This window comes from Corvus cornix, chromosome 8 (assembly GCF_000738735.6).
Source record: "Corvus cornix cornix isolate S_Up_H32 chromosome 8, ASM73873v5, whole genome shotgun sequence".
NCBI lineage: Eukaryota > Metazoa > Chordata > Aves > Passeriformes > Corvidae > Corvus > Corvus cornix.
The window spans coordinates 115,818-131,336 of NC_046338.1; the positions used below are offsets into that span (position 1 = coordinate 115,818).

General features: G+C 39.5%; 1 protein-coding gene across 4 annotated transcripts in view; it reads left to right on the forward strand.

The window, feature by feature from the left end:
* Nucleotides 1–14,065, forward strand: part of SLC44A5 (solute carrier family 44 member 5) — a 73,434-nt gene extending 59,369 nt beyond the window's left edge. For all 4 annotated transcript variants that reach the window (XM_039556111.1, XM_039556110.1, XM_039556109.1 and 1 more), the window contains 8 exons: nt 144–406; nt 1,377–1,471; nt 1,842–1,945; nt 3,207–3,280; nt 5,221–5,291; nt 6,349–6,437; nt 7,064–7,148; nt 9,089–14,065. In XM_039556111.1, the coding sequence (XP_039412045.1) occupies nt 144–406; nt 1,377–1,471; nt 1,842–1,945; nt 3,207–3,280; nt 5,221–5,291; nt 6,349–6,437; nt 7,064–7,148; nt 9,089–9,201 (894 nt within the window). In that variant the 3' untranslated portion in view covers nt 9,202–14,065. The remainder of the gene's footprint in view (nt 1–143; nt 407–1,376; nt 1,472–1,841; nt 1,946–3,206; nt 3,281–5,220; nt 5,292–6,348; nt 6,438–7,063; nt 7,149–9,088) is intronic.
* The last annotated feature ends 1,454 nt before the right edge of the window (nt 14,066–15,519 follow it).

The window sequence follows — 15,519 nt, forward strand, 5'->3', positions numbered from 1 at the left end:
CAGGTTACATAGTGTTGCAGTTTTGAATGAGCTAATGAAACATCAAGCAGAGTTGTTATTTGTATTAACCTGCTAAACTTCAGAGGCTGTGTACATAGAATTCATTGCTTATGATTGTGTTGTTTATTTCTCTTTCTATTTAGACTTTTAACACAACCAACGTGACTAAATTCTGCCCAGGTGCTCAGTGTACTTTTGCTTTTTATGGAGGAGAAAGCCTGTACCATAAGTACATCTTCATCTTCCAGTTAGCCAATGCCTTTGTCTTTCTCTGGCTGGTGAACTTTGCAATTGCACTGGGTCAGTGTACCCTTGCTGGTGCCTTTGCCTCTTATTACTGGGCCTATCGAAAACCAGCTGATATTCCACTGTGGCCACTCTTCTCTTCATTTGGACGAGCAATACGGTAAGACTGGGGAGCTGGATGTGAGCCTTGTCGTGTATGTAGGGAAGCCAGTCTTAGAATATCAGATGAAAATGATTAGTCAGCATTATGGTTTAATCTTGGCTGACACGTGGGCTGAGATGAAGACAGTTTAATAGGTAAAAGAAAGCTGCATGCACAAGAAAAGCAAAGCAAGGAATTCATTCCCCATTTCCCACAGGCAGGCATGTGTTCAACTATCCCCAGTACGGCAGGGCTTCTTCATGTATAGCAGTGACTTGAGAAGACAAACTCCGCAACTCCAAATGCTCTCCTCTTACCCCTTCTTCCACCAGCTGGTCCTGCTGAGCACCACACGCTATGGTGTGAGGTATCCCTGGGGTCATTTGGGGTCAGCTATCCTGGCCATGTCCCCTCCCAGCTCCTCATGTACCCCCAACCTGCTCACCAGTGGGGCAGGGTGAGGAGCAGAGCAGCCCTTGGTGCTGTACAAGTGCTGCTCAACAGTGGCTAAAACATGGGTGTGTTATCATCACTGTCCCGGTCAAAAATCCAAAACATAGCACTAGCTACTATGAAAAAAACTAACTCTAGTCCATCCAAAACCAGCACAATCGGGAAGATGTAGTTATTAGGGGAAGGCTGAATCCTGTAGCCCTACAGCACCAAAGCTGCTGCAGCTCCCTGCCTCTACGTCCAACCAGTTGTAACGCTGAGCAAGTACTCCAGCAGACACACACACACACTAAATACATGTATACAACACATGTGTACAGAGACAGACACAGCACTCACAAACACCAACAGCACCAATGGCTTCATCCTGTTCCTCTGTGGTGGATCAGGATGAAGGTCTATTAGTTTTATGTAATTCCCACTAATGGACCTTCCTCCACTTCTGGTTTTATTTGTATATACATACATATGTGCATACATATATCCGTGTACATATGCCTACGTGTGACATAACAATCAAATATTTTGGTTTTAGATACCATACAGGTTCGCTGGCATTTGGAGCCTTAATTCTTGCAATTGTCCAGCTTATTAGAGTAATACTGGAGTACCTGGATCACAAACTGAAAGGTGAGATTTATGAATCTGCTCTGAGTTGTTAAGACTTTTCTTGCTAAATTATTTTCTTACTTTCCCAAGCTGTTTTTTAGCAATGAAAAGAGATTAATTCCACATTATCCATTGTAGTTTCTTTTGAAGCCAGTAAATTTGTGTTGATTCACTCAAACTGAGTCTATGTTCTTGGGAACTTAATGCAAAGTTCAGATGGGATAGAGTCTGATCTAATTGAAAGCTAGTGAGCTAAATTTAGTTGAGAGAGTCCATACCTAGAAATAAAGAAATAATGTCACAATTTAAGACGTTCCTCTGAATAGCTTTCTACATTCTGAAGACTGTGCATGAGTTCTACATATGATGTACTCTCTCCTGCTCTTTTCAGGTACTCAGAACTCCTTCACTAGATTTCTGCTCTGCTGCCTCAAGTGCTGTTTCTGGTGTTTGGAAAAATTCTTAAAATTTATAAACAGAAATGCCTACATCATGGTATGTGCCATGTCTGCATGTGGTCTCCCCTATCTAGGACACTAAAATATCCTAGACACTACTAGTTGATCAGAAGCCAGCAGTACTTGAATCTGCTGAATAAATAATGGGATTTGTGGGAGTTTTCAGTACATGCATGTGGTTCTACCATGAAAAAGTAAAATTTTTTTTCCCTTCTAATTTCAGCCTCTTTTTATTCCTGTCTTTGTTTATCACCCTCACCCCCAAAATAAGTGGGAAGGGATGGCATAACTGGTTAACTCCCCCTGTAATTCAATAACTGACATCCTGATTTCAACAGGAATATTAGCTTATTTCATTATTGCATGTTGATGACACTTCTGTTTGGAGTTGATATTTGAATAAGGAGGTCAGAAGGCATGTGATAATTGTATTTCCACCTGGAAGTTAAAAGCACAAATTCTACTAGCAGCAGCAGTGGTACTTCTCTCAAATAAGCCTCCTTAGCTTCCAGATAAGACAAGTTAGAAATCTTAATATAAATTACATACACAGATTTCAGCCTTGGATGTTTTGGCTTGAAGCAATTTCAGTGATTGAATGGTATGGTCACAGACTTCTTGTCTCAAAGGAGGTGGCTGTAATGGGTCCATTACAACCTGTGTAGATGCAATTGATGTTTCAAATTATTGGCATCTTGAAGAGGAAGTGGGTTTTTTTACAATCTTCTTTACAGTCTATAAACTGTCTGAGCTGAGAGCTGTTCTAGTGTATCTTACCCTGGTGGACACTATTCCAGGAAGAAATGGTTTTGTTCCTGAATAACTTTAGCTGCTTTACTTTATGCCGATTTCTTCTTCGGTGAAAGCAGCATCAGGTCCAAGGAGATAGCTACAGGGGTCAGCTCACTTCAGTTCTACAAGTGCCTGTTCTTTTCCACTCAGTATAAATCTAGTGTAAGTAACTAGCAAAGGTAGAAGAATCCCTCAACAAGTACCTTTTTTGCTCTGCTTGGCAGACTAAGTACTGAGTCTACTACCTGTGAGATCACAAGGGGTAGCATGCTCATCTATTCATCATTCAAATCAAGGTGATTTGAAGGGGAAAGATGGATAATATTCTGTCCCAGCCTGATGGGAAGCATTGATAAGTAGCAGGTGACAGAGGAAAGTGTTTTATGTTCATCTGAGTTTCAAGGCCGCATATTAGGGGGAACTATGCATTGCATGCAGTAAGATCCTGGCATATGAGGAGGTATCCTAATTATTTAAAATACTTAACAGCTACTATTACTTTGCAGATTGCCATATATGGTAAAAACTTCTGCACCTCGGCAAAGGAAGCATTCTTTTTGCTCATGCGGAATGTGGTGAGGTAAGGGACTGTCTCCCAGTCCTTGGAAATGTCGGGAGTTCCTGCTATTGCACTTTGTGGACACACTTCTTTCCTCTCCCGTATCTCTTCCAAATATTGATTGCTACTTGTGTCCTCAGACATGGCCCTCACTTCTTACACTCAGTGTGTAACAGCAGGCTGGCCAGTACAGTAACCTAGGCAGAGTTGAGGTAATCTCATGGTTTTGTTGTGATTGCTCCTGTAAATTCCTAAGTAATACCTAAGTACATTGTAATAATGCCTCCAAGAAACAAGTGGAGCCTCTGAGAGGAGATCTGCGGATACATGGGAGTGGGGTGCCCATCATCTGCCATATGTTTGTTTTTTGAGCTCTGGTCCACTTGGTCTGAGAAAAGGAAAGTAGAAAAACCTAATTTTTCAGATTCATTCAGAAATCTTAGGAGGTGTTGGAGAGTAGAAGTAAAGAAGACGAAATACTTTCCTTTCAAAAAGATTGTCTTTAACATACCCAGATCACCTCTGATGCTTGGAAATTTCCTCGCCCTTTTCTCCACTACCAAGTGTGCTGCCAAACTCCTGGTTCTCATCAGTACTTTCCTTCATTGCTCCTGGCTCCTCCTTTGCTACTGTAAGACCAAAAACTAATGGGAGAATAACTTAGGAGCAGGCCATATTGATGCAATAGCACAGAGAATCACAGAATTAACTAGGTTGGAAAAGACCTTTAAGATCATCTAGTCCAACCGATGACGTAAAATCTAATTACCAAGCAAGAGACACAGTAAAACTGGTTAGGTGGTTGAAATCATTAAGTGAAGGACTGGAAGGAGAAGAGAAATGGAGGGGAAGGCTGAAAGAAGGAAAACAGAAATAATGCTTAAGAAAGAAGAGGAAAGAATTGGAGGTGGGAGAATGGAATACCTTCACTGTGTTACCCTGCACTAATATCAGGACAGTGATGTCCCTACTGTGTAATGCCTGTGCAATAGAAAAGAGAAGCTGCCTTTTTTTCCTTACAGAATATTGCCTCTCTGCCCTTTATGATTTTGCTCTTAATCAGTAAGAACAATAGTTAAAAGCTAGGCATATAATTCTATTGTTTCAAATAAAGATGTTTTTATCTTGTGTATTTTGCTGAATCTGAATTCTGACAGGCTAATGATGATTTGTCTCTTTAGTAGTTCTTAACGTTTATTTTTTGCAGTAGGCAGTACTGTATAGTACCATATCCATAATGGTAATGTGGCCTTCAGTTCTGTCAAGAGGTTGATGATACAAAGTTCATTTTTCATCCCATTATTTACCTGCAATTTCTGATTAGGCAGTCGGGAGGACATTGAGCAGGAACTCCCTGCTGTGCTTTCAATGAAAGCTGCAGATTTTTTGTCAGCTTTTCTGTCTGCTTTCTTTCATCTGTGATTATCTTCCTGCTTTGACGTCTTCTGCCTTCAGTGTTGTACCATGATATCTTAAAATAGTAGATTTGGCACGTTATTGGGTCATTAAAGGTGGCTGGATAGGACCAAGTGAAAAGGAGGCCTACCAGCAATCTACATAAATACTGCTTTTTGTTTTGATGTGTACTTCACCTGTTCTGGCCTGGCTTATCTGTGCCCCTAGAAGAAAGGCTGAAATAAAACTATTTTGAAGCTTTGGGTTGGTTGATTTTTTTTTTTTTAAACCATCTTGAGCAACAAACAGTCTTCATGTCAGTCTTGTAGCAGCATTGCTACATTAAGGCCTTACTCAACAAAGGCTCAGTGCTTTTTTGCCTCCTGAGATTACGCTGTAGCAACACCCATCTCAGCACTGCCTATCTGTGGTGCTGTGTTGTCAGCCTGTAAAACCAGCAGAAGACAGCTTCTGGTCATGTTTTGCAATGATCCATAGATTTAAGGAGAAAGAATACAAATGTCTGGTTTGTGATGATTATGTATCATTTGTCCTTTGATAAACAGGGTTGCAGTTCTGGACAAAGTTACAGACTTTCTTCTATTCCTGGGGAAAATCCTTGTTGCTGGTGGTGTAGGTAAGCTAGTAGATTTTTTTTCTGAATTGTATGTTCTTTATTCTGGTATACAAAAGCATGCCTGCCATATTAATATATGCTTAGTTAGCAGCTGGAGGTTCTCATTGGGCTAACTATTTGGAAATCTGTTCCTGTGTTTCTGGTGCTAGATTGAACTAAAACCTTTTTTCTTTTTTTTTCCACTTCCCCCCCTGCCCAGCACCTGGTTTGCCTTGACAGTATCTTTTCCATAATTGCTTTTACAGCTCTTGCATGTGTGGCTGTTGCAAGGACTTCTGTGGCCACAGCATTATAGTTGAATCAAACCAAATTCACATCCAATAAGTCAGCCACAGTCAGTTCTCCTTTCAGAAGAACTGAACAAAATTGCAAATGAGATTCACCTGGTAACAGACAACTGCCTACAAGATGTGGTGGTACAGGTCTGCCAGAATGGTCCTGAAGCTCTGCTGTATTCAAGCCCATTATAGCTATAAGCTATAGTAAAAGAAATAGAATATTTCTAGCATCCTTATAGGGTCTTCTTAGTTATCAGTAAATATTAAGTAGATTATTCATGGTTTTCTGTGACAGAAAAGTGTTCTTTTTTTTAAATTAAAGCACTTCCAGAAATTCAAGTTGGCAGTGTTCTGTTGCAGTTTTTCCAAATGGCAGCAGTTTCAAAAAACTGTTTTACAAATAACTGTATTTTGCATTCTGTATACTTTCAAAGTTAACTAATTCATTATATTTTAATCAAAGGTAAAACTAGTACCCAGAGCTGATCTAAAATATTTTGTCATCACTGTAGAATTACATTATTTATTAATTTTGCTGTTAAATTCAGTAGAATGGTGAAACAAAACAACTCATTAAAGTAGTTCTGGGCCCATGAATATCTTTATGGTAATTTATTAATTTACATATCTGTTCTGATAGATAATTTGTATTGGAGAATGTATTGTTTACAAACTTTTATTGAAACTAGCCTTGGATCTGTTGTCTGTCTTACCCGTTCTTTGGATCCTGGGAAACCAGAGCTAGCATGGGAATCACTAATTGCCTGTGCTTCTTGCAGGTGTTCTTGCGTTCTTTTTCTTCACACAGAGAATACCAGTCTTTGCACAGGAAGTACCAATGTTAAATTACTACTGGGTACCATTGTTGGTAAGGCAACCATTTAATCTCCTGAATACTTGGGGCAGTTCGAGGTGCTCAGAAAACTCAGGACATGGTCTGGTAACAGCTTCTTTGGTCAGCTTCCCAGTGGCATAGTATCCACTCAAGTGAGGACTGATCAGCTGCACTCCAGTCCTTGGGATCCTTCAGGCAAAAGTCACACTGCAGTGACTCTGAATCTTCAGAAAAATTAGGTTTCACATCTCAGACTTCCCAGACACCAAGACACTGATGACAGTATGGCTTCTAATGGAAGAGACTTGCAATGCATCTCTTCCTCCTTTTGTAGAAACCCCTTAAACTTCAGAACGTCCCCAGGCCGAGTGGTTCTTGAAGGAGTTCAGAATATTCTTGGCATATATTCTCCTCAGAGGTTGAAATAGTTGCAGTTCGGAACTATTTCCTGCTGGAAGACTAGCAGCTACTACATGTTAGAATGCAGTGTCTTGAACCTGTGATCCCTGTCCACAGCAGTAGTAATCTTTGGTAGAAATAGTGAGCTGACATTAAATTCTTCTAAATTTGCTTAGCAGACTAGGCTTCTGAGTTGTGTTAATACTACCACACTGGTGCCGAAAAAAATTTGGGGGTTTATTGTGGTTTGTTTTTTGTAGACAGTCATCATTGGCTCCTACTTAGTTGCACACGGGTTCTTCAGCGTCTATGCAATGTGTGTCGACACGCTTTTCCTCTGCTTTTGTAAGTACTACGTTTTCTTTCAGTAATACCTGCAAATCATGGAAAGAGGAGTAGAAAATCACCTTATCCATTCCTTACAGATGTCTGGTGACATTCTAGCAGACTGTATGAAAAATTAACAACTTCTTCTTTTCATATTGGCTCTGTGATAGGGTCTTCCGTGCTTTAGTATTCAAATTTAATTACTTTGAGAAGTGTAAGGTAGCTTTAAGGTTCATGGAGATAGCTAGCGTTTGTTTTTCAGATGTTCTTTAAATTTCATTAAGTTTACTTCTGGGTGCTTTGTGAAGAGCCCTGTACAGTATTGATTTCCTTAAGCATCTTGATAATAACAAATACATTTTTTGGTATATAGGTGGCACTTTGTTTTCAGTTTAATAACCCTGAACAAAGTATTATGTTGCATTACCTCGAAGATTCTGTAAAATACCACTTGAAACTGTCTGTCTCTTGGAGTCACAATGGCAAACAATCGGGGGCCCTATCAAAGGAGACTACTGTTCAGACTGTCCAATCAGAGAACATTAAAATCAAAAAAGAAATCTGTTGGTCTTGAATTACGATATGTTTATAAGAAGCAGGTGTCCTTAGCATGTAGTACCTTCCATGTGCTGTATTTTTCTATAGTGAAAGTCATTCTGGTAGGTCCAAGTAGAAGTTAGTTACATGGTAGTGATTGTTCTTGCAATTGGCAAATTATTTGATAATACTAAGGGAAGTAGTCATAGGCTTGATCTTTCATATATATGCACTATGGATTGCTGAAGTGAGGTAAACATGGTAATACTGATTCTTTAAACACTCACTTTAACCTCGCTTCCCTAGAAACTAAGGTAAGCAGGGATTCTGGAAAAATGATGTTGCCAAAGAATCACAGGAACAAGATCAGTTAGAAAACTCAAAATTGGTATCTAGTTGAGAGCTACATCCTATTTTTCTCATGCTTTGGACTTTGGTTCTAAGCAAACATGAGCACAGACAGATAGCACTAATAAAACTCAAAGAAATAAGCTAAACCACAAATAAATAAATAAATACTGTTACTTATTTTTTTATTTTGTTATTTAGAATGAAATGGACTGTAGCGAGTTTGTTGGTGCACTCAAAAACGAAGAGATTTTCTTAGTTTATTCCAAAGACACAAAGTATATATTGCCACAGAGATACACTAAGATTTGCCTTCTCTAATTTCTTTGGCCACTCCTTACAAGTCATACTCTCGTTTTGGCTCTGCAGATCCAGCTGTCTGCAGGGTTGCAGTTGCAGTGACTGTGCTTCACTGACACCCTCTCCCGATTGCCTATTGGTGTGTAATTGTTCGCTGGTCTGTCACTGCTGCGTGGCACCAACTGGGCTGAACCCTGACTAGTGATTTAGTCATGACCTTCTGTAGGAAAAAAAGTAATGTCTGCCTTGTTTTAAATTAATATTCTATTCTGCTTCCCGTGCTTCCATTCAGTAATGAACAGTATATCAGATAGAATATTATTCATTCATGGCAACAGGTTTTCAAATGAACTTTATCTTAGGTGGTGAAAAATGGTCCAGTTTTAGAAAGTGCTTAAATCCATGGCTGTCTTTCTGACACATTTTCTAGCAAGAGGTTTCCAAAATTCCAGGGTTCAGTGGAGGAATGAGAGTTTCTGAAAATTTCCACCTATGCTGCCAAACTAAAGATTTGAAGAATAAAAAGGATATATTGCTATCATTTAAAAATGGCAAGATGTTTGTGTCTCTGCATCATGTAAAACCTCTTGTGATTTGAGAAAATTTGAGAAACTTTCTAATGTCCTTCATCAACTTATAATACAGCTAAATTACCTTGAGTTTTTTTTAATGTTGGGTCTTTTGCTCTCTCCTTTTTTCAATTCTGTTTGTCTCCATGTGTGTGGTTGTATTGCTGTTTTCCTTTTTTGACTGCTTTTGCTGTGTAAATTCAGGTGAAGACCTAGAAAGAAATGATGGATCTACAGCAAAACCCTACTTCATGTCAGCTAGTCTCCACCGAATTCTAGGGAAGAAGAAACTAAGCCCTAAGAAGGCAGTGGGATAACAAACGCTAAACCTCAACATCAAAAAGTGTCACTTTTAAGCAAAACGTGTATACAGTAGGCAAAAGTAAAAACTGTAAACGATGCTTCTGGTTAATGGGTGATTCTTTTTTCCTTTTGCTTATTTAAAAAAAAAAAAAAGAGCAACACTGGTAACATTTAACTAGTTTAAATGCTTAAACTAACAGCTGTGAAAACAAGGCCACATTTTAGTTTATAGAGTGCCTATGAAAAGGAAAATGTAAATTTGAAACTTTTATAAGTATATAATGATGTTTTAATAACTTTTGTAATACAACTTGCTGCCTTAGATGACAGCAGTTTTGATAATATTTCTTCTTATAAGTGTATATTTGTAAAAGAAATTCAGGCAATTTTTTGAAAGCACTATCGTATAACCTACTTAGCCATAAAAAAAAGATAGTTTGAGACTCTAATGAGGAGATGGTACTAAATTTGTAAATATGGTGCTACGATTGTATTTTTTTGTACAAGCTGCTTCACAGCTATTTAAACTGTGATTATACATGCATTAATGATTCCCTACACTGAAAAATGTAGTGATATTTTAATCACATCTGCAACTGCATCTTTTAAGACGTAATGGTACCCTGCAGGTCCCAAAGAAGGTAGTCAGAAAAGACTTTAGTTGATACTGCTTAAAGTGAAGTTTTCTGGGAGTTGTGCTTAAAAGATGATACAACTGAGAGAAGGTCCCACTGCAGTTGAAGTGATTTGTGGTTCACACAAATGAGGTTTCATCTGGTACAAGATGGTGAATGTATAATTTTTAGCTGATGTCTAAGAGAGATGCACATGGGTTAATATCTCCCTATCTCTGACAAATATCTGATTGTGTTCTTTTACAAGGAAGTTGAGCTTCACTGAAAGGAAAACTAAATGCAGTCTTTTTTTTCATTGAAAGAAAGTCTTTGCTCTGTGTGTGTGCACAAGGAGTTCCATTGCCTCTGCCTAGCTTAGAAGGGCTCCTGCCAAGCCATTGGAATGACTGTGCAGTTGCAGAGGGCCAGGGCTGTGCTTCCTGCACGTCTCCATGCTCCCAGTGGCTCACACAGTAAGGTATTAGGACATTGAACTCAAGTCATCTCATTATACAGGATGAATTCTTCAACTACTGAGAGATGCTCCGAAAGATTTCGTTTGCTTTTTGATTGTTAAATTTGCCCAGTCATTAGTACAAAGTCATTAATACACCTGTTGGTAGAAAGCACATTAACATTAGATGTGGTTTATGACCCTCCCAGTAGTGGAACTGTCACTGTGGTTAAGTAACAGCTCTGCTGATGGAAAAGGTCTTTACACTGGAGAGTTTCTCACGTCTGTTACTGCCAAGACTGAGCTAAAAAGATTTTAATTTATTAGTCTCCTGTGGGAGCCAAGGACCCAGCCATACTGAGGCCTGCCCCTAGTTTTCATGGATTCCAGTGTACTGAAGAAGTTACTCCAGTACTGTCCCCTTTCCAGGAGTGGCATGTGCCATACATTTGCCAGTTCTGTGACAGGAGTTCAGCACCTGGAAATATTTTTCTAACTCTAGGAGTCCATTGGTGTCACAAAAAGAAATGCAAATTCTTTTCCAGATGATTTGAAGGCAAGTTTCTGGGGAAAATTTACTGACCATCCACATCCCAATGGGATTTTGCTCCCCAACTTACAGCTCTGGTTTGTGATGACTGTGATCACTGCAAAGGCAGTAACACTGTCCTTCATGCCATAGGTCTGGGGTCATGTTTATGCGCAAGTGACCACCATCCACACGCTTGCAGTCGTGGGCATGGTAAGATACTGAAATTCGGTGACCGGAGGTGCAGGTGGCAATGTGTCCTTGTAAGCTTTCTCTGTGGTCCAGCGGGTGCTGGAGCCCTTTTCCCTGAAGCAAAAATGAGGGGTTCAGTTTAGGACTCAAATAATGTAAAATAAAGGCATACGGTTTCAAATGTAACTACTGATTATAGGCACCTTTAGATTTTGGTAACCACTCCTGAGATACCCTAGAGTAAACTTGACTTTCAGAAAGGAATCCTACCTTTGGGGAAAAAGACTCCTGAGGGATGAAGTTTTTCATTATCATCCTCATTATCATCATCAGCAGCAGCAGCATTCCTTTCTCATTACATGCATGGCATGGAATACACAGCCCCCCCATGATTCTAATCTTTTCTGAGAATTAAGTCAGTAACTTTTGGGGCTATGTGTAACCATTTTGTGATTAAAGAAGCTGTTGGTCTCATTACAATCCATGTTCTAAAGCTTTTTTTTTTTTTTTTTAATGGTACTGATTAATTTTCAGCTAAAGAAACTGCATTACATAATCTATATTTCTACTGGACTTGAGTGTCTTACTGGGAGCTCAACTGAAAAAGCATATTTCTGAATAGAGCTTGCTTTTTTATCATATGAATGTAACCACAGAGTTTACTTGGATTAAAACATAATAGAAATAGCATACAGTTATTTGATTAGAAAACTTTTGTAACAAGCCTATGCATTTACTAAAGGAATTTCTAAAAGTGAAAGTTTAAAATTGTATTATTATTTATATATGGTTAAAAAATATATATGTGTAAATTTGCTCCTCTTCCTGTTTTGTGAAAGTATTTAGAATGTAAGTGATCATCGTTTCTGAGAAGAAAATTTAAAAGCCATTTTCTTATGATATAATTATGAGAACTGTGAAAATACAAAGCAATATCATGTAGATTTTTGTAATCAATAAATCCAGTAAGTAAATAGCAATTATTTAATATTAAAATTGGCTTTCTAAAAATAAATTGCTAATAATTACTAAGTCAAAATTAATGCAAGTATTTACTTGGGAAAGATTCACCCAAGATGTTTCAAGACTATCTTCTTATAACAGTTCCTAATTAATCCTGGGGGCCAGAGTCTGCAGATGTGTGCCGCAGAGGAGGTACTAGTATTGACATTTATGGATTTGGACATTTGCTTTGTTGCTTGGTTTAGTATAAAATTCAAAATTCCATTTTTTACTTTAGAGTAGAACACGGTAAATACATTATGTGCTTTGCTGCTGAGCCCCCCGGGGCTGATGACACAGTGCCCACCGTGCCACCCACTGGTGCTGGTCCTGTGCTTGCAGTGCTGGATGGAGGGGATGGAGAACTCAGAACTAGCAGGCTCCCGAACTGCCGAGGGCCATGCCAGGGTCGGGGTCGCGAGTCAGGGTCATGCCAGGCACCTTCTCCCTGGGAGGAGCTTTGGAAGAGCAGGTGGCTTTGAAGAAAGACCCTTTTACATGAGTGGAAAAAAAGAACATTCTCAGGATCACAAACAAACAGAATGTGGAAACCAAGACAGTAGAAAACATCTGCTATCACATCCATGTAATCACGTTTGTTTAGTTCAGTTTGTATTAATTAATATGCTCTCCCTAGAGCATATTACTGGATGTCTTTCCTTTACATGTTTTATACCAAAGTTCTAATGTCAAGCCTTCACATTTTGTAAAAAAACAACAACAAACAAAAAAACCCCACGGAAACAAAACACAGAACCAAGAAGATAGGATCATTTCTTCTGCTGAGGGTTTTTTTTTCCAAACAGTATTCAGCAGATGATTCTTGGGTGATCCAAGGATGCTGAATATTCTTTTAAATGTTAGTATTTAATGAAATATTTTACTATTGCATGTTCTGCTGTAGAACGGGAAAAATATTTTGGTGGATGCAATGTCAGGCTGATTCTAGAATAGTCAGTAAGTGTTCTTCCACAAGTGGGCTGTCAGAGAAGTGATTATGAAGAATAAACTGACTGTTTTTTAATAACACAGAATGTCTCCCTTTGACCAGTTGCTCAGCCTGGACAGCTGTGTCCTTGAAGACAAAGTGCCTTACTGGCTGTTACTTTACCTGGCTTATATTTTGAAGTTCATTTATACCATGTAGACTGCAAAACAGAAAAGGCTAGAGAGGAAAACCAACACTTTATTTCAAATTAACTAACAAAAACTGAACTGTGGTAAGGATATCAGGTGTGTTTGGGCTGTGTGATGCAGCACCCATCATTTCCCGGTTGCTGTTGTCAAATTATGAAAGTTGATGGTGTGGTCCGGGAGAAAACATGACAATAGTGTTGCAAATAAATGAAAACAATGCAAGACTGTTCCATTTTTATACAGTAGATTTTTAAAATAGCTTTAATTTGTGCTATAGTGGACTTCTGAGTAGGGCCTATTCTGCTTTCTGTTACAATGATCATGCGTGTTGTACCTGTGTGACTGTGAGTAGAACTGGGCTCTTGCTACTTACAACAGAAGGAATTAAGCTAACAGTTATAATATATTACTGTAATGCATCTATTTGCGTGTTTATAAGCATAAAGTTCCTTCTTCATTTCAAGACTGATAATTTCCTATTCTGGAAGCATTTTATAAATTGTTCTAAATTTTTAAACTTTTGATACTGGTAATGATTTTTGGGGTAATACGTAATTTGTACTACGCTGTAAACAATTAGAAAATAAGTGTTTCTTCATGTTCAAGTAATACTAGTGCTACTATTAAAATTGTCTGTTATTCTATGCTACAAAATGTCCACATGCATTTGTCCCAAATAATGAGTTTTAAAACCATAAAAATGGCTCTTTGAGGTTTAAGAAATGAAAGGTAGGTTACTGTTTCATTAATATGATTCTTAAGACTATACTGTTTTGCCAAAACTGAATTAACGCAAGCACGATGATTTGAGCTCTAAACCCTGTTGCTTCTGCTATGCAGAAATGGAAACCTATTGTTTAAATTTCTTTGATAACGGAAGTGCTTAATTTTGTTGTTACTTCACCGTTTTACAGTTCTTGGGGATTGTTCTAATAAAGATTTCGATATAAGCCGGAGTGCGTCTGCACCGCGCCGGGCTGAACGCGGGGCTGTGCGGGACGGGATCGGGGGCTCTGCCGAGCGCCGGCAGCGACGGAGCGGGGACGGGGCGGCTCCGGCTGCGCTGGGGGCGACGCGGGCGCGGGTTTGGTGCCGGCGGGATGGAGGGCGAGGTTTGGTGCCGGCGAGCCACGGGGGTGCGAGGATTAGTTTGGTGTTTGAGGGCGGGTGGGGCGACCGCTTGCCGCGTAGGAGCAGAGCAGAGGAGGCGCGGGGAGGGGCTGCTGCCACTGCTCCTGGTTGGAGGGGGTATTCTGGGGTTTATTTATAAAGAATGGAGGATTGTTTGTTACGTTTTTTCATTTCAATTTAAATTTTTTGAACCACGTAATAATAAACCATATTGGTTTTTGTCTGAACCTGAATTGAGATCTTATATAAAGCTAGGTGTATGGCTGAAATGATACCATGGAACTCAATAGAAATCTTTTTTGGAGTTTAGGATGCTCACAGTCATATTTTCCCCTGTCTTTGTGAGAAGTGAAGAAGCCTTTATTGTACACCGTGAATTGGCAGAGCATCACAGGCAGATGACCTGTGGCAGATGACTCCCCATCTGGCCAGGGGCCTGTTGCATACATTTTTCTGGAAGACAGGAAAGGAAAAAGGCCACCACCAAACCCCGTGCAAAAGCTTTCCCAGGATGGGGATGGATTTCAGCAGAGGTAGCAGTGGAGCAATTATTTGGAGTCGGGACAAAGGAAGAATTTGGACTCGAGGTTAAGGTATGCCTTGTAAGTCATTCCATATGTGGGGAGCCTTGTCTGAAGTTGCTTCTGGCATTCAGCATTCCCTGCAATGAGACCTTGAATTAGCAAAGCAAGTTTTTGAATTTGCAAAGGAAGCTGGTATGGCTCTGTGTTTGGGTTTCTGTGGCTGGATAGTGAAAAGATGCATACACAATCTCTGTACACATAGTTGCAGCATATATAATTTAAGGGAAAACGAATGTTTATGAGGCTTATACCATAAGATGCTTTTTTTTAGCAAGGGTTAAATTATATCAGTGTTGGTGGGGAGACTGGTTGGTTTGTGCTGTCCAGTCACTGGCTGTGAGTAGCAGTACTTGTTCAGCCTAGGTCTGTCCCACAAGGGGTGGTAGGCAGCTGCTGGAAAAGGGAACTTGAGACAAAATTGTGGGTTTGCTCCCTGTATGAGCTCTTCACCTAAGAGCTGGACTCGAGGATTCTTGAAGATCCCTTCCAACTCAGAGTATTCTGTGATTCTGTGAAAGCAAATGCATATGGAGAGGAGAATGACACAGCCTAGGAAGTTTAGGTGTGGACCAGTTCAGTCCAAACTAAACAATGAAAGGTGAACAAGCAAAAGCGATCTTCAGAGAAATATTGGTGTTCCCTGAGCCCAGGTTAGCAGGTAGACTGACTGAAACCATGCCACACAGGAA